The sequence below is a fragment of the Littorina saxatilis genome, linkage group LG7 (genome assembly GCF_037325665.1).
Source record: "Littorina saxatilis isolate snail1 linkage group LG7, US_GU_Lsax_2.0, whole genome shotgun sequence".
NCBI classification, from domain to species: domain Eukaryota; kingdom Metazoa; phylum Mollusca; class Gastropoda; order Littorinimorpha; family Littorinidae; genus Littorina; species Littorina saxatilis.
Window position 1 is genome coordinate 28,999,456 of NC_090251.1, and position 19,851 is coordinate 29,019,306.

At 43.0% G+C, this 19,851-nt stretch overlaps 1 protein-coding gene across 1 annotated transcript in view; it reads right to left on the reverse strand.

Moving 5' to 3' along the window:
- Positions 1-4,245: 4,245 nt before the first annotated feature.
- The window catches only part of LOC138971106 (streptococcal hemagglutinin-like), a 52,846-nt gene continuing 37,240 nt past the window's right edge, over positions 4,246-19,851 (reverse strand). Inside the window, exons 6-17 of the mRNA XM_070343729.1 lie at positions 19,694-19,800; positions 18,934-19,080; positions 17,578-18,532; positions 16,925-17,055; positions 15,976-16,128; positions 14,844-15,056; positions 13,851-14,164; positions 12,497-13,339; positions 10,486-10,621; positions 9,459-9,623; positions 6,986-7,069; positions 4,246-6,105 (exon numbers count right to left, since the gene is read on the reverse strand). Of these exons, the coding sequence (XP_070199830.1) occupies positions 5,650-6,105; positions 6,986-7,069; positions 9,459-9,623; positions 10,486-10,621; positions 12,497-13,339; positions 13,851-14,164; positions 14,844-15,056; positions 15,976-16,128; positions 16,925-17,055; positions 17,578-18,532; positions 18,934-19,080; positions 19,694-19,800 (3,704 nt within the window). The 3' untranslated portion in view covers positions 4,246-5,649. The remainder of the gene's footprint in view (positions 6,106-6,985; positions 7,070-9,458; positions 9,624-10,485; positions 10,622-12,496; positions 13,340-13,850; positions 14,165-14,843; positions 15,057-15,975; positions 16,129-16,924; positions 17,056-17,577; positions 18,533-18,933; positions 19,081-19,693; positions 19,801-19,851) is intronic.

Here is a 19,851-nt window from a genome sequence, read left to right on the forward strand (position 1 = left end):
CCAATGCTTTAATGAACATCGCATTCTTCTTCCTGAGTAAAATACACTGCACTATTCTGCCTAGTTGAGGTGTCTATGCAAATTCATTGTTTACACTGTCCTGAAACCCCCTTCCAAGAAAACCTCATAACCTCTGAAAATGTACCGCCCCCTTTTTATATTTAGTCAAGTTTTGGCTAAATATTTTAACATCGGGGGGGAATCGAAACGAGGGTCGTGGTGTATGTGCGTGCGTGTGTGTGTGTGTGCGTGTGTGTGTGTGTCTGTGTGTGTGTGTAGAGCGATTCAGACTAAACTACTGGACCGATCTTTATGAAATTTGACATGAGAGTTCCTGGGTATGAAATCCCCGAACGTTTTATTCATTTTTTTGATAAATGTCTTTGATGACGTCATATCCGGCTTTTCGTGAAAGTTGAGGCGGCACTGTCACGCCCTCATTTTTCAACCAAATTGGTTGAAATTTTGGTCAAGTAATCTTCGACGAAGCCCGGGGTTCGGTATTGCATTTCAGCTTGGTGGCTTAAAAATTAATTAATGACTTTGGTCATTAAAAATCGGAAAATTGTAAAAAAAAATAAAAATTTATAAAACGATCCAAATTTACGTTTATCTTATTCTCCATCATTTGCTGATTCCAAAAACATATAAATATGTTATATTCGGATTAAAAACAAGCTCTGAAAATTAAATATATAAAAATTATTATCAAAATTAAATTGTCCAAATCAATTTAAAAACACTTTCATCTTATTCCTTGTCGGTTCCTGATTCCAAAAACATATAAATATGATATGTTTGGATTAAAAACACGCTCAGAAAGTTAAAACAAAGAGAGGTACAGAAAAGCGTGCTATCCTTCTTAGCGCAACTACTACCCCGCTCTTCTTGTCAATTTCACTGCCTTTGGCTGCCATGAGCGGTGGACCGACGATGCTACGAGTATACGGTCTTGCTGAAAAATGGCAGCTACTTGACTAAATATTGTATTTTCGCCTTACGCGACTTGTTATATTTAGTCAAGTTTTGACTAAATATTTTAACATCGAGGGGGAATCGAAACGAGGGTCGTGGTGTATGTGCGTGTGTGTGTGCGTGCGTGTGTGCGTGTGTGTGTGTAGAGCGATTCAGACTAAACTACTGGACCGATCTTTATGAAATTTGACATGAGAGTTCCTGGGTATGAAATCCCCGAACGTTTTATTCATTTTTTTGATAAATGTCTTTGATGACGTCATATCCGGCTTTTCGTGAAAGTTGAGGCGGCACTGTCACGCCCTCATTTTTCAACCAAATTGGTTCAAATTTTGGTCAAGTAATCTTCGACGAAGCCCGGGGTTCGGTATTGCATTTCAGTTTGGTGGCTTAAAAATTAATTAATGACTTTGGTCATTAAAAATCTGAAAATTGTAAAAAAAAATAAAAATTTATAAAACGATCCAAATTTACGTTTATCTTATTCTCCATCATTTGCTGATTCCAAAAACATATAAATATGTTATATTCGGATTAAAAACAAGCTCTGAAAATTAAATATATAAAAATTATTATCAAAATTAAATTGTCCAAATCAATTTAAAAACACTTTCATCTTATTCCTTGTCGGTTCCTGATTCCAAAAACATATAGATATGATATGTTTGGATTAAAAACACGCTCAGAAAGTTAAAACAAAGAGAGGTACAGAAACGCGTGCTATCCTTCTTAGCGCAACTATACTACCCCGCTCTTCTTGTCAATTTCACTGCCTTTGCCATGAGCGGTGGACTGACGATGCTACGAGTATACGGTCTTGCTGAAAAATTACATTGCGTTCAGTTTCATTCTGTGAGTTCGACAGCTACTTGACTAAATATTGTATTTTCGCCTTATGCGACTTGTTTAGATCTGATTTTCTCAGATTTGTGTGAAGTCTTAACAGGGGGTTCTACTACATTCCCGCCTTACAGCTCCTACTGTATCCTCCTTGAATGCAACCACATGGGGTGATGGGCAGAGCGCAATTAATGCAAGTAAGAAAAGCGCAACGCTAGGGACTATCGTTGATTTTTGACCCAGGCTTTTTTTCTTGTACATTTTAAACCAGAAGGTCTACCACTGTTTGAAAACACTATTGCTGATTAGCAGGTGGTTTTTGTGTGTTAGATTGTTGTTTTTTTCTCAGTTTTTTCTCTTGGTTTTTGTTGTTGCTTGTTTTTTTTCTTTACTCACTTTACTTACGTCAACCCTCAAGAAAGGGAGTGTGCTTTTAATTCTGGTTAATATTTTGACCATTATATATGTAAACACACACACACACACACACCCACACCCACACACACACACACACACACACACACACACACACATTATAAATAAACTCACATAATTATATCCATGTTTAACATTTTTATTTACTAAAATCATTGTGATGGCAGTTATAGATTACACAAATATTTAGGGCCAGGAACTCAACAACAACATATACATAAACAGATAATCACATTTGTTGACACATATATCACAGAAGTATACGACACACAAGTTGCAGCAGTGTGGAAAAGCGATAACAATTAACTTATAACATCAAAACTGTCTGCTTAATATTTGCAGAAGAAAATTCTTGGATACAATACACTCCATTATAAAAATACATAACAAACAATCAAAACTAACATCATGCCATCTGCCTAACCAATATATAGAGTGGAACCCCCTTGTACGACATCCTATTTGTTGTTCTTAACCTCTGTAAATTTGCCTCCATCTCTAGATTTGCACAGGTTTTTAAGACCTTACATTTCCAAATTTATTTAGGTCTTCAAAAAAGGATTCCCCTGTTTGTGAAAACTTTGTTTGGCTTGGAACAACTTTTTATAATAAAAAACAAAACAAAATCATATTACTATGCAAGGGCGGATCTGGGGGGGGTTACACGGGTTACGTAACCCCCCCCCACCCCCCCCCCAAAAAAAGAGGTAATTTATTGGCTCAGGATGCACCAGATAGCTCTATTTTGCTTCTTTGGATAAAAAAAAATTCCGGGGGGGCATGCCCCCGGACCCCCCTAGAGGCTTAGGCGCCGTCAACTTGTATCTTCGCAGTCATTTTGTAACCCCCCCCTCCAAAGTGAATTGATCCGCCCTTGCTATGTGCCATGCATTGCTGAATTAAGTAACTCATGTTGTGAAAGTAAATAAACAATATTCTCATCTCATCATCTTTTTCATGTTCTTTTTCATTTTTCTTGTAATCCAAGTAAAAGCAAAGGAACTGAAATACAGCATGAGATCAAAATTAAATGACAGCTAAATGTGCACATTTCTACCACTTTTAGGATCACAAAGGTGTCTGGACTTTCAAATATTTTGTGCAGTAATTAGTTAAGTCTGGGTTTGAATAAATAATGTTAAGGTATGAAGTTTCCTTTCCTGTGATTTGTGACCCTCCACCACGAAATGAGTCGCATGTCACCTTTGCATGATTTTCATATTTTTACATTTTCATAAAGAGTTGTTTATGCTCTATCCAGTGGTGAAACCCGTTTTAGAAAAGAGCAAAAACTGTTTGCGTTATAAGCCTGTGACTAAGGTGACCCTCACACTGTTACCAGACACTCCCCGGACTTATATTAAGCCTAACGCAGAACCACGCGAGGTGACAGGCGACTCATTTCGTGGTGGAGGGTCACATTTGTTAGAGGGTGCACAGTTTATCTGCTATAGTTCTGTTACAATACCACAAGTAGGAAAACTGGTTGAACATTTTGACAAATACAGATAACACCTTTCTAAACAAAAATATATGCGCAGAATCTGGAGACACACACACACACCACACCGAAAGGCTTTTATTTACACAAACATACCATGAATGAAGCTACAATTGTGTATAGATGTCATATTTTAAGCCACACACCAACATGTGTGCACACACTTACATACAAACACGCACATGCATTCAAATACAAACACACACACACTGTCACATTGTCAATGGTCTCAAAGCAAAACAAGATTCCAACCCCTCCTGAAGTAATGTGTTCTTATACATTGACACTCAGACCATACAGAGCGTTTGCAACAAAATCAATCTAAAAATTTGCAAGAAGAATTTCCTTCTCATAATTTGGAACAGAACATTCCTATACTTAAGAGTGCATTTTACAGTTTATCAAAAGCTTTTTTGCTCAATTCAACTGGACAAATGCATTACATTGTACTAAAAACAAAATAATAAAAATAATAAACCCCCACCCCTCCCCCCCCGAAAAAAAAAAAGAAAGATTTTGTCAAAAACGAGTAAAAGAAATTAAAATGATCAAAAGAGATGAAAATGTATACCCGTCTTCAATTGCACTTCCAATGCATACATGGTGCAAGAAGATAAGCACTGCATATATGCATCGTTCACTCTGTGTGTTCTCAAACAGCGTTCACACTAAATGGTCATGTAATAATTAAGTTGATTGCAATGAAATCCTTACGTACAATATATATCAACAGAATTGATCCTCAATCACTTGATCGCAGACTCAAGTTTTCGTCTGTGTAGTGCGCATTCAGATATCACAGAATATGTTGTCCTGATGAACAATTAGAATAAAGTCTTTGTTTGTTCTCATGTTCTTCAAATGTGGAAATCATTTAGCATGGGTGCATGTGGGGAACCTTCTGAAAACGTTCCACAGCTACCAAATATCAAGAGATGATTGTCGCTCTTTCTTGTGCAGATCACTATTTTCTTCCAGCATGTACTTGCCTGCCAAAACACTTATCTAAGTGCCGGAATTCTGGCTTCAGGAATTAACTGCATGCACCCATGCTTTAGATTACTCACTGAAATGGAGTTCAAGTATTACCAAGAGCTCATTTACAGGCAGAGACATATTTCCTCTTGCAGATCAGAGAGGAATGCTTAGGAGGAGAAGTGTTCATAACATTTGTCATCACTTGTTTGGAATTAAGTTATAGGTATCAGCCCATGATTCTCTATAATGTGGATTTACCTCGATAATTTGTTCAGTTGGCTCTCGATCCGTTCTTGATTATTTACAGCTCAAAGAATCATCTTCTTCCTGATCAATTCCTAACTTTCAGACTATAGTCAAGTATTATAAGTGTCACACATAAAATATTATAATTCACCTCACATCAGGTACGTATATCACCAAGGAACCTGCTGACATTTTTGCAGCCTGGACCTCCCAGACAGAGCTGAAACACAGGCCACATGAATTGTGTGTACCGGTGTGTTTCACACTGCTTTTGTTGATGCAAGAGCAATCAGCACTTTTTCTGTTCATATCACTCTCCATGCCACAGCTTCAACTTTTTCAGTACAGTGGTACCTGTGATTTGAGGCCCCTCTGATGAGTGGACACCTCCCGTGAAAGGACACTTTCTTGAGGCCCTTTGTCTACTATACCAAAATCTACCTGTCATGACAGGCCACCTACTTTTAAGGGTGTCCTTTCTTAGCATGTACCACTGTAGTTTCTCTTTTTCAGCTGTCTTACTATTATTATCAAAACTTTGTCTTTATCTGCATCATGCTTTCAGCATGCACTTCCAAGGTTCAGCACTATAATGTCAGGGCAAAATGTGACCCATGTTGTCACTCTCGCTGAAAACATTGTCGTGCGGTTCAACTTCAGATTTCTGTTTCATCTCACTCTTGTTGTATGCGTTTTAGTTCTTTGCGCACTGCTTGCATAAGCTCGTCCTGCCCCATGACAGAGAAACTGCCAGGGACCGCAGTAGGGGGGACAACCCCGGCCGGCGCATTGTTCAGAACGCTCACTTGGTTGTAGTAACCCTCGCTGCTAATGACAGGCTGTGCGGGCACCCAGGCCATGCCCCCCTGCATTGCCATTGGCTGCTGGACCCCTGGACGTTGAGGTGCAAGTAGGCACGCTTCGTTGAGAAGGTTGTTGAGTTTTTGTCGCTCGGCGTGAGGTTGGAGCTGTTTGTTGACAGGTGTAGTGGAGGTGGTGCCGACAGCCAGAGAGTTGTTGACGAGTCGTTGTGCCTGCTGCTCCACCTGTTGACGATGTGCGTAGGCCATCACTTCCTGTTGCTGTCGCAGGAGGAGTTGTTGCCTAGCAACTGCTGTGTCCAGCATTTCCTGGAAAGACGAGAGAAACAAATTAGAGAACTAAAAAAAATGACTATATGTCTATATCTTTTTGCTTTGATGTAAAAAATGAAGGGAGGTTTTTGAGGAGACCGAGGTTTTATAAGATGCGTCTTCAATTTGGACGTTTCGCCTCCACAAAAGGCAGGCAAGTACAGAAAGTAGGATAAACAGAATACATGTACTACATACGGCTTGCTGTGTGCTACCAGATTTACACATGTTGATTTTTCAAATATGGAAAAGCTCGCTTTCGCTGGCATTTTAATATTTAAAACAAGTCGCGTGAAGTGATATAAAAACATTTAGTCAGTCGTTATCAAACTATAAAGATCAATAACCCAAATAACAGTCATCGTCGAGACTACCTTCACACAGTCTCGGCTAACCCGAAGAACGAGGCGGGTCACGTTCGTCTCCACAAAGCATGCGACCATATTACTTACTGAACCTATTTCCTTCCATTCTGAGCACATTTTTAGAGTAAACATGACATATCTATACATTTTTGAATTCAGGAGAAGATGAAAAATAAAATGCGATCCTTTTAATCTGCACTAAAAGCCGGATATGACGTCATCAAAGATATTTATCAAAAAAATTGAAAAAAACTTCTGGGAATATCATACCCAGGAACTCTCATGTGAAGTTTCATGAAGATCGGTCCTGTAGTTGTTTTGGAATCGTTCTACATGCACACACATACACACACACACACATACACCACCACCCTCTCATCTCGATTCCCAGTCTATGTTACAACATTTAGTCAAAACTTGACTAAATGTAAAAACAACTTGTGTGTAAATCTGGTATGACACAGTAAGCCATGTAGCATTCTCTACGAATACAATCTTGAAGAATCACTTACTGCTTGTCTGCGCTCTTCCGGATTCATGGCACTGTAGGGAACTCTTGGCTGGGCCCGCATATGACGTGCTGGCTTGTGGAACATCTGTCAATAACAAATCAATAGTCTAGTGAGCACATTGCAGAACAAACACAAAGCTTTTGTGTAAACTATGAAGAATTCCTCACTCAAAAAAAAGCTAATTACAAGCAATAATTACCGTAAAAGTCGACCTATAAGCCGCGACTTTTTTTTCCTAAATGGACCCCTGCGGCTTATAAGGCGGTGCGGCTTATGAATGACTTTTTCTGAATCAGTGGCGTGTATCCGACTTCGCTCAGTGACCTAGTTTCCGGAAGTTGGATCGCCGCTGTGTAATGGCCTTGAATCAGCTGTGTTTACCTCAATTCACTCACTCACCTTCTTTTCGGAAGTTTGAAGCATGACAATAACTCACACAGTAATGGGTTGGCATACACCGGTTTTGATCGATCACTTCGCATTGCTACTACAGAGAACAGCAACACGCACATCTCCTAAAACAAAGCAACGTACAACTGACCACGATGCCGAAAACACGGAGGCAGGCCTATGATGCAGCCTACAAACTTGCAGCCATAGACTTGGCTGTTGAAAAAGGCAATCGCGCTGCTGCTCAACAAATCGGCGTCAATGAAAGCATGATTAGGCGTTGGCGAAAGCAACGAGGCGAACTTGTGAAATGCAAGAAATCCACAAAAGCATTCCGTGGTTGCAAGGCACGCTGGCCACAATTAGAAAACGAAATGGAGGACTGGGTCAACACACAACGTGCGGATGGTCGCGGTGTTTCAACTGTTCAGCTTCGTCTGAAAGCACGCACCATTGCAACACGTCTGAAGATAGACGACTTCAAAGGCGGTCAATCTTGGTGTTGCCGATTTTTGAGGCGCAAAGGTCTGTCACTGCGTGCACGTACAACTTTGTGCCAACAGCTGCCGCCAGACTTCCAGGAGAAAATGATGTCATTTCGAAACTACGCACAAGAGCAGGTAGCTGAGAATCTGATTGGCCCACAGAACATCATAAATATGGATGAGGTTCCGTTGACCTTTGACCTTCCATTGACACGCACAGTAAACAAAAAGGGCGAGTCTTCTGTGGCACTGAAAACAACGGGACATGAAAAAACACACTTCACCTGTGTTTTGTCGTGCACGGCTTCGGGTGAAAAGCTTCCGCCGATGGTGATTTTCAAGCGAATCACAATGCCGAAAGAAAAGTTTCCGAGGGGGATCGTCGTGCAGGTTAACAAGAAGGGGTGGATGGATGAGAAGATGATGGACACCTGGCTGACAGAATGCTATGGGAAAAGGCCAGGGGGTTTCTTCCGTCGCACTAAAGCTCTGTTAGTCATGGACAGCATGCGTGCACACATCACTGAGAAGGTCAAAAAGTCAGTCACTGCCACCAACTCCATCATCGCTATCATCCCGGGTGGCACAACAAAGTACCTGCAACCCCTCGATATCAGTGTGAACCGGCCCTTCAAAGTGGTGATGAGGGATGAGTGGGAGAGGTGGATGGTGGATGGCGAGAAATCATTCACAAAGACTGGCCGCATGCGTAGAGCAACCTTTGCAGATGTGTGCCAGTGGGTCCTGAAAGCTTGGGATGCCGTCAAAAAGTCAACGATCATCAACGGCTTCAGAAAGGCTGAGATCATCACTGACACTGGAGCAGACGACGCGACAGACAACACGACAGCCACTGACAGTGAGGCCGAGAGTGACACTTCCGGTGACTCTGTGCCAGAAGCCATTCTGAACTTGTTCATCTCCGACACTGAGGAGTCCGACTTCAGCAGATTTTCATCATCAGATGTTGAGTGATTTACAGAACTAACTACAGGTGCTGTGTGCAGGACGAGAGGACAGTTTGATAGTCCAGAGTTCTGTGAATCACTCAACATCTGATGCTGAAAGTAAAGTGCAAAACTGACAAGTTAGCCGGTTCGTTTTTGTGTGTGTGTGTGTTTTTTTCGTTGACTTTCGATGTTTCTTGACTTGAACTTTGCTTCTAGGCGCGGCTTGTATGCCGGAGCGGCTTGTGTATGGATTTTTCTGAATTTTTTTTAAAAATCGGGGGTTGCGGCTTATACCCAGGTGCGTCTTATAGGTCGACTTTTACGGTACCTCAAGACAGTGTTCTCATGAAGTATTATCACTCTCTTGTGGTCGTATATACTTGTTTGTTCTGTGAAGATTATTTTGTCTGCTTTGTTTGTGTGTACGTTTTTGTTTGTCTGTGTTTGTTTGTATGCTGGTTTGCTATGTATACTGCTGTCAGCCAGGAATTAAGGTCATGAAGACTGTATAACTGGGGGGAAGACGATTCTTCATACAATGAACAGCATATTTAATGATTTACCAATGAGCACCTCACCTTCACACACACCCTCCCCTCCCCTACCCCAGGCAATGCTAAAATAATGCATTGCATAGATCATTCTCACCTGTCCCACCCCAACGGATGCTTCCTCCTCGTCTGGGGGAGGTATGACAGAGCCATCATCGAACACATTCCTGCGGAACTTGACAGGTATGGAGATGTCCTTTTCAGGTGCGCTCATAGACATTTGACTCATCTTAGCGAACGGTTCTATCCGTTCTGGAGCAAACTGAAAATTACCAAATAATTCAATGAATTAAAAAATGTATGCTTTTCATAAGTCCTTGGGGACAAAAAAAGGAAGTAAAATCCTAACAATTTGTCATTTAATCATTCAAATGACAAAGAAAAACATCAATCAAAGCCATACTGAGCTGAGCAAAAGCACATGGACATGACAAAAGCATTCATTATCTTAACAATAAGTATCATATGAAAATTGCCCCCTTCTATCAGTATTAAAAAAGAAAAAATGGGAGAACAACCACCACAAATGTGACCCTCCACCACGGAATGAGTCGCATGTCACCTTTGCATGATTTTCATATGTTTACATTTTCCTAAAGAGAAAACCGTTTTAGAAAAGAGCAAAAACTGTTTGAGTTATAAGCCTGTGACTAAGGTGACCCTCACACTGTTACCAGACACTCCCCGGACTTATTAAGCCTAGCGCAGAACCGCGCGAGGTGACATGCGACTCATTTCGTGGTGGAGGGTCACAAATAAACGTACACCCAAATGAAGAGAAAACATCCCGGACACACAGAGAAATAGACACATTCTCTGTCATTGTCTCTTTCACAGTGGCGGTCTTTCTGTCAATCCATCTATATTACATGTCTGTCTGACTCTCTCTCCCACACACACACACGCTCACACACATACGTCGCTGCACTTCAAAGAAACCATTTACACTGGAACCCAAAAATCTGAGAGAATCAGGTCTTACAAAGGAGGGAGTCTTAAAAGGGGGGTAAATTTACAGAAGTTATGAACAGAGAGTCTGAGAAAACAGGGTCTTAAAAGGGAGGGGGTCTTAAATTGGGGGGTCTTAAACATGGGGTTTAACAGTATTACAAAAGTTTTTCAACCTCTTCCTCCATCTGGTCTTCATCCATACTGCCACTGGAGCCCAGAAGCTGCGACTGTGAACTGGATGAAGAAGACTGCAGCAGTGGGTGTGATGTAAGCCTGTTCTGAGCAGAGCCTGACCGTGGTGGCTTTGTCCTGCAACAGCAAAAATCCTATAAAGTCATGCAGACACAAGATCATGAAATTGTACAGATTTTGTGTTTTGTTAAAAGCCGGATTGTGGCAATATCCTGCTAAAGCCTACATGTGTTAGGTTCACTGTTACAACGAGTGAAACTCTAACATTAACTCTTTTTGCTAGTCCCTGACATCACTTCCACATAGTTAACTTGATTCGGAAACTGATATACTGACAGAAAATGAGGACAGAAGCCTAGAAAAGATGACACATACAGATATATATAATGCCTCTATTACATTCTCATGTTTACTGCAGTCTCAGAAAAGAAAAGACAGTCTCAGAAACGACAAGACAAACACACATACAGATCAGGATGATAATTATGTAGTGCACTCTGTCCAGCTCTGTAGAGTAAGAAATGAGATATAGTGATACAGAGACAGAGAGAGAGCAGCAGGCATAAGCAAATAGAAACTAACGCCAAGAGCAACAATAAGCCAAACAAATCAATATGTCCCGAAGGCAATCTCTTCATACAACGAATTGCTCAATCTTGTCACACCAATCGACTGACTTGTTGGCGCCGGTGCATAGCCAAGTCGATCAGCAGGGGAGCATCTCGTTACTCCCCCGTATCGTTACTCCCCCGGCTCGTTACTCCCCCGGCTTGTTACTAACCCTAACCCTAACCATAACCATAACGAGCCGGGGGAGTAACGAGCTGATCCCGATCAGCAGTTGCCATGTTGGAAATTCGGCCACAACTGAAATTACCTCCTCTACAGACCATGTAACACATGTTTAGACACAGAAATCGTGACCCACTGAGCACAAAATCCGTACCTGTTTGGCTGTGAGCTATTTTAAAGGCGAAGAAACCGACTGAACATAGCTGGAAGCACAATTCGCGTGACGGCGACCAGAAGTGCTAACACTACATTGACGTTGTTGACATGTCGCTACGGAGGCTCTCGGGACGGGAGGTTACTGGGGAAATATGTGTACTTAGTTGCCTCCCTTGGTACGCAAATGGCCCCTCGTGCAGCTTTCGAGCAATATTCACCGTCTTTTAACAACACGACAAAAAATATATTTACTGGTCAGCCGTAAATATAAGATTTCCCAATAGCGATCTTCAACTCGAAGTGTATTCTTTCTGTATTAAAACATGAATCGCAATTTATTACTGGTGAACGGCTTTATTTATTTGAGTCATTTATTCATTACACCACGGTCTGGTGTACCGTACAGGGGGAGAGGGGTTTCCATGTCAACCCGATTCTTTCACAAGTCGTTTGGCCATTATGGTATTAAAATACGCAATGATATATCAGCATCCTTTAGACTCGGGCTTGTATCTTGCTGCTCGATCAGTGACCCGGCCGAACGAACAAAATGAAGAACTTGAACGGAGGGATCGCTAGTCTTGGGTGCAGAGCCCGGGTTTCAGGCACCCGATATTGAACGGCACATGGATGCCGGAAGGGGATTAAAAAAAAATTGTCTTGTAGGCACCCAGGCTGTACGAAACTTTAAACCCACAGTAACCTATATCCTGATACAATCTGCCCCAACGGCAGTGTTGGCTGACTGCGTCTCCACCGTGACCAATTGTCGCTTAGGTGTGACTTTCCAACCTCGTTAACGCTCGGTTTCAACGGATATGCTTGGTTTCCAGGTGTGCATGCGTGTGCGTATGTGTGTATGTGTGTGTGTGTGTGTAAAAGTGTGAGTGTACGTGCGTGCGTGCGTGCGTGCGTGTGTGCTTGCGTGCGTGACGGTGCGTGTGTGTTATTTTGTCGGCATGAAATCGTACACAACAAAATGTGAAAATTAGGCAAATCTGAAAATGTAAAGCCCAGTTTTGACCGCCTCAAAATGGTACCTACCTTCTTGGTGGTTTTGGTCTTGATGACGGTGTCTGTGTCTTTTTGCTCACACCATCAGGTCCCACTGCAATCGACTTCGTTCTGACGTCATCACTTCTACTTCCGCCACTGGATGACGTCAGAGATGTCTGCGTCATGGTCGAGAGCAACGAAGGGAAGAAGCCCTCGTTGGACAGTTCTTGCGGTCTGTCTAGTCGATGGTCGGGATAGGTAATTTCTTCGTTAGAGCTTTCGGGGGAAAATTTCCCCCTTCGGGATTTGGGTTGAGGCGGCTTGGTTGAAACAGGCGTATATCTGAGGGCACTGGTTTGTTCTGGTTCTACAGCAGCCAGGCTGGAGTTGGACCCCACCAGACGCTCTCTGGAAGAACGCGCGGAGTTGGAAGTGGGCATGATCATGGTGAACTCGTCCGAGGCGTCCGTGTGCTGCGCGTGCCTCTCGCTGTCACGTGACCGCTCCGCGCTGGGGTCACGCGACCTGTCAGTCAAGTTGTGGGCAGAGTCACCGAGCCCGGACACGACGGTGGACTGCGTGTTGTTGTATTCTGGCGTCACGCTCCGACCGCGCCTGCGCATGGAGTCTCGGAGCTTGCTGACGATGCCGCGGGGCTTGGCTTGCGGGGGTTCTTGTTGATGGGGAGGGGAGAGGGGCTTCTTCATGTCTTCGGCCTCGAAACTCCTCTCCTCCAGCGCGAAGCTCTCCTTCCGCTCTCCTGTCCCGTCTCCCGTCAGCTCCTCCTTCTCCCGGAGTTCCGTCTCGGGGATGCTGAGTGCCTGCAGGTACTCGTTTTTGTACGTCTCCTGGGGGACCTCCAGGTGCTTGGACTTCTCCTTGCTTCTCTCCCTACAATACAATCCAATCCAATCCAATCCAATCCAATCCAATCCAATCCAATACAATACAATACAATACAGTGCAATACGATACAGTGCGATACTATACAATACAATATAATACAATACAACACAGTACAATACAGTACAATACAGTACAATACAGTACAATACAGTACAATACAGTACAATACTATACAATACGATACAATACGATACAATACAATACAATACTTCAAGACCTCAAGGTGCTTGGACTTCTCCTTGTTTACCTTCAAAACAATTCAGTACAATACAGTACAATACAATACAAAACAATACCAAGTGGCAATGCACTACGATTTAATGCAACCCTGTGCAATGAAATGCAAAATTATACAATACAACGCAACACAATAATGCTCACATCAAATAGAGAAATTATGTTTGTGGCTGAAAACAAGACAAATCCTGACCTATTCTGGGGGCCATATTATCTTAACCATCAATTTTTTCGTTCTGTTTTGCCTCTCGATAATTACCTGGATTTGTCCCTGGATTTGTCCTTCCCCTGGTTGGCGTAGAGGCAAGTGTCGGACTTGGCCAGGGAGTCTGCCGAGTCGTAGCTTGACCGACGTGACCGTTGCTTCTCTTCGCCCTTCAGCCACTGGTCAATCATGAACCGCTTGGAGTCCAGCGTGTCCTGTTGATAGGGGTGCAGGGGAGTCTTCTTGGTGGGGTGATCGTGGCCGTGCTTGCGGGAGGCGGGGTTGGGGGTGTGGCCCGGAGTGCGGTCCACGATCTCCCCCCGCTCTACGTCCACGTGTAGGTTGTAGTCGTCCAGTGACTCACCACGCTAAGGGGCAAGGGGAAGGAAAGAATTAATATACATATATATGAAAATCCTTGATGAGTATAAAAGTGAGGATGTTTGTCTTAACGATGAAAAACAATAAAAAGGAAGAATTTGGTTGTGACAGTGAAAAACAGTAAAAGAAGGGGTTAATGGGGAGACAAAGAGTTAATATACATGAAAATCCTTGATAACTATGAAAGTGAGGATTTTTGTCTTAACGGTGAAAAAATATTAAAAGGGAGGAATTTGGTTGTGACAGTGAAAAACAGTACAAGAGAGAATTTTTGTTGTAACAGTGAAAAACAATAAAGGAAAACTCCAAAACAGAGGGATTTACTTGTAACATTGAGAGGGTGTGTCTAATAGGACAATCGATTTACTACATGCAGTGAAAATTATGTTAAATGAACCCCCCCATTCAGAATTACTGTGCTTTCTAAGATTCTCTGTTCTGAAGATTATCTCCATTTGGAGATCCCCTCTCTTTCAGTGCCTCATTTTCTCAGACTTTTAGAGGCCTTAAAACCACTGTTTCATGCCAAGAAAATCGGCCGGAAAAAGGGGGCTGTCGTTCGTGGGAGAGGTCGTTATGGGAGGGGTCGGTATGGGAGGCTTTACTGTATGAGAATTCGTAGCCAGATGGAAAACGACAGCCCTCAAAGTCAGTAACCAACAGTACCTGGTACTTGGTGGGTACAACATCAGCAGCGTCAGGAGGAAGAGGCGCGGGCTCGCGACACGAACGGTACAGAATTCCCATCAGCACGAACGCCAGCAGCAGGACCAGAATGCACGGCATCACTATGGCAACCACAAACAGCAGGCTGACGTCATCGTTATAGGGGTGGGGAGGAAGCAGTTGGTTGTTCACAGGACGAACCAGAGACACAACCTGCAGAGAGACACATTTGTGTTAGCTATTTCTCACTGTTTACCGAAAGTAACAAGAATATACATTATACTGTAAAGCCACCACGAATTCCTGGACACTTCGAACCTGCAGCCCTTACGACCAACCCTCAATAATGACCACCTGCTCATAACGATCACCTATGAAGAATTTCCAACAAGCATTTTTTTCTGGATATTATTAACCTTTCAATATATAGCAACTACCTGTCTCTAACAACCCCTTTTGGTTGGTCGTTATAGACAGGTTAAATCGTATCTGGAAAACGACAGAATTGTACGTTGGTTTTTTTTTCTTCTTTATAAAATCTTTATTTTTTATTTTTTTTACAAATTGCTCATTGTAAGTACCGTCCGTCCTATGCAAATCATCATGGATTGATACGGACAGTCGCATTCGTCACAAGCAGTCTTTCCACGAGAAAAAAAATGCTGTTGAAAAAAGATAACAACGAAAATGGACACATGATCTATTATATCACTGTTCATCACAGGGATGGCTAAATCGCACAGTTTTAACTCGCCAGCTGGGCGAGAAACTTTTTTTTTTTTAAAGTCACTAGCCCGCCCGAAATTTTGTTGGCCCGGTACATACTACAGTTGCTGCATCTCAGTCTTTATATGGCTTTGTAACTCGATATTACAACCACAAGTGTTGCATTTGACTAGAATTTTCACTGGCCAGCCGGGAAAGTTGCCAGGCGGTTTCTACTATCCCGGCTGAAATTTTACTCGCCTCTGGCGATCGGGCGGACGATTTGGCCATCCCTGCATCATCATCATCATCCACATCATCATCATCATCCACATCATCATCATCCACATCATCATCATCATCATCATCATCATCATCATCATCATCATCATTATCATCATCAGGGTGATGAAAAGTAAGGACTTACCGGGTAAGCAATGATGGCACTCAGTACATTTGGGGACAGCCTGTTGAGCGTGAGAGAGGCGTTGGTGGCAGGGACAGGCGTGCCGTTCTCCATGACGAAAAACGTGACGTTTGTGATACGTGGGTCACTGTTGTTTCGTACAGTGCTCGTCACCTGCGGAGGAAAAAAAACCAACGTCAGATTTTATTTTTGAAATCAGTAACGTCATTGTTTTTATTTCAGATTTACATAGAGAAAATTAATGTTCTATGATGCGTATTAGAGTGAACTTTGACGAGTCATTCTCTGTCTGTTTGTCTGTCTCTGTCTGTCTGTCTGTCCGTTTGTCTGCCTCTTTGTGTGTGTGTGTGTGTGTGTGTGTGTGTGTGTGTGTGTGTGTGTGTGTGTGTGAGTGTGTGTGTGTGGAGGGGGTGAGCCTCTCTCTCTCTCTCTCCGAGTCTCTCTCTCTCTCTCTCCGAGTCTCTCTCTCTCTCTCTCTCTCTCTCTCCGAGTCTCTCTCTCTCTCTCTCTCTCCGAGTCTCTCTCTCTCCCTCTCTCTCTCCGAGTCTCTCTCTCTCTCTCTCTCTCTCTCTCTCTCTCTCTCTGAGTCTCTCTCTCTCTCTCTCACTCTCTCTCTTTCTCTCTCTCTCTCTCTCTCTCTCTCTCTCTCTCTCTCTCTCTCTCTCTCTCTCTCTCTCTCTCTCTCTCTCCCTCCCTCTATCTCTCCTGCGTACTTGTACAGCATATTAATGGTACACTGACCAACACTTGAAAAATGAAAACCTTATATTTCACGTATTTGTACAGTTTACATGTATGCAATTATAGTTCACAAAATATGAAAACGTAAAAAAAGCACATAATGAAAACAAGTGTAGCTCAACTTACACCACTCTTTGACTTAAATGATCAAAGCATTACATAAATCTAATCAACTGAAAGTAACTTCTTCACGTGTCTTAATTATTACCTCAGCGTCAATTTGTTGACCAGCTTGACGCACTCTTCGCACATAACCACGTGCCTGCATAATGACGTCAAAGGAGGGTGCGTTTCTCTTGCGCCTGGTCTGCATAGCGCGCTGATAGGCTAACACTATACCTGTACACAGAATCAAAGAACCCACGTGATATACAAGGAAAATAATAACTATTACGGGGGGAAATTAGAAGGGAGATAGGAATGGGGTGGACGCTTCCCTGCGCAGATCTAAACTTCGGCTGATTTCCGGAAGCGTGGATGAGCAGAAATAAATCTCTGCATGGCCAACCAGCCATTTCAACTCCACACATCCACCAATGAAGAAAAAAAAATAAAAATAAACAAAGTTTAATTAAAAATAAGTTTAACAAAATTAGCTCACCACATTTGCATTAAGTCCGTTCATAATGTTTAAGCAGGTATTCTTTTGACGACCAACTACTCATACAGGCTTAAATCTGAGCATCCTAAGCTAATCAAAATCCCTTCCTCAAACAAGCAAACACACAAACAAGCAAACACACAAACAAGCAAACACACAAACAAACAAACAAACACACACACACACACACACACACACACAAAAACATACACACCCCTCCCCTCCCAACATACTCATAATCAAAATAGTTCGTTGCTCACCTCGTTTAAACTCGTCCTTGAACTTTTGACCTTGCTCGTCGTCTTCCGGTTTGAGCTCAAGGTCAAGTTGCATCAACGCGTCACTCAACGTTGGCGTCACGGATGACGTCGGTATGGTCGGCGTGGTCGTCGGAGTGGGTAAGATCGTCGCAGTGGTTGCTGGCGTAGGTGACTCTGTCGCTGTGGGAGAGGTCGTAGAAATGGAAGTAACAGCCGGTGACGAAGGCGTCACGGTCTCTTCGGTTGGGATAGAAAACGTAGGGGTAAACGGGGGAGTAGGGGTAGCTGATTCAGTAGGATCAACTGATGATCCTGGAGACACGGTGACAGACGGGACAGCACTCTCGCTGGAACTAGAAACGCTTGGCACAATGTCGGATGACGACGAGGGAGGCTGAACGAATGACGTCAACAGACTATCGGAATTTTCCAGACTAGGAGAAACGCTTGGCACAATTTCAGATGACGTCGACGCGGGAGGCTGAATGAATGACGTCAACAGACTATCGGACATGTCCAGACTAGGAGAAACGCTTGACACAATTTCAGATGACGTCGACGCCGGAGGCTGAATGAATGACGTCAACAGACTATCGGACATGTCCAGACTTGGAGTGATGATGGCAGAACTGGTGGAATAACTTCCAAAAATGCTCGGAGAAATGTCCAAACTGCTGATAATACCCCCAGAGCTCTGCAGGTCACTAGCAGACTGGGAACTGCTGACTTCTGCGCTCACCGAAGCGGAGGGTGAAGTCACGACACTGCTTGACGTCATGGAGGGTACAATGGGACTCATAGTAGAGGTGACGTGTACGCTGGATGACGTCACTGTGGATGATCGTGAGGTGGCGAAGATGAGGCCGTTACTGGTGACGACGACGAGGTCGGTGTTCGTGGGCTGTCCTATGGTCAGAGTGCTGCCCAGGGTCACTTCCTTCTTCAGGTCCAGCACCTGGTGAACCAAGAAAAGTCATTACATCTCCGTGTTTCCGTGCACGATAATCGCAGGGGAGTATTTTGTGTGTGTGGTTTTGTTGTTGTTGTTGTTGTTGTTGTTCTGGGGGGGGGGGGGCAGAAAGACACACACACACACACACACACACACACACACACACACACACACACACACACACACACACACACACACACACACACACAATAGAAAGAGACGGACAGGCATTCAGATTGAGTGAGAGACAGAGACAGAGAGAGAACGAAAGAGAGAGATATATATAGAGAGAGACTGGGCCTGTACGCGCGTGTGTGCGTGCGTGATCGAGTGTCTACAAGCCACCATAATCATGTCCGTATCATCATATTTTTATCTAAAACGTCCAAGTGAGATGGCCATACTGGGAAAGTGAGGATCTCCGCCATCTTTTCGTCAGTGAGTGCTCTCAGTGTGGCCAGCGCGCTGTCAACGGGCACGTGCTCTCCGTCCTGCGCTATCATGAAGTCCAGCACAACATCGCCGTCTGCGTTTCTTTGCACGTTCAGCAGCTGATGGCACAACAACACAAATCGGAGAAAAAATATTACTTTTAACTTTTCCATAAAAGGGCGATAATAAGATTGTTGTAATCAAACGGGACTTCGTCTTTAAAAAAAAATATGATCAACATCGTGTCTACCTATGATGTTCAAATATATTCATATAAATGCCCAAGTGCGTAAAATAGGTAAGTTCAGCATGTTGACTAAGACAATTGTTTTGTCGTTAAAGACAGAAACATAAATAATTAGGACATTTTTAAGGGCCTAAACCCCATATCAAGTGGTATGACAAAATAGACCGGGATAAAATGCACGAACAACCAAACACACATACAGACATACCGACCATTATGTAAAAAAAATAAAAAAATCAGCAACAGCATAATTATTAATTAAACTATCGCGTAACACTTACATTTGTAAAAATTACGTTCCTGTGAGTCACATGCTAGGGATTGCAAAAGAATATGTGTTCAAAGTTGGCAGCCAGCAGGCTGCGTCAAGTAGATTCTAGCACACATCTTAGAGAGTATTTTGGTTTGTTTGTTTGTTGTGTTTTTTTAATTTTTTAAAAATTTTTTTTTTAGATATATATGCATGTGTATTTTCCTTAACCCACCTGTGCGTCGACCTGCTGCGACACCGATCGCTTTCGCCTTCGCCCCTGTTGTGCCGCTTGTTTCCTTGCGGAAGCTGCCAGTGCCTCCAGATACAGACGACCCAAGGCTGAAAACCCAAATGGCAATTAACTTAAACATTATAAATCAAAAACAAAAA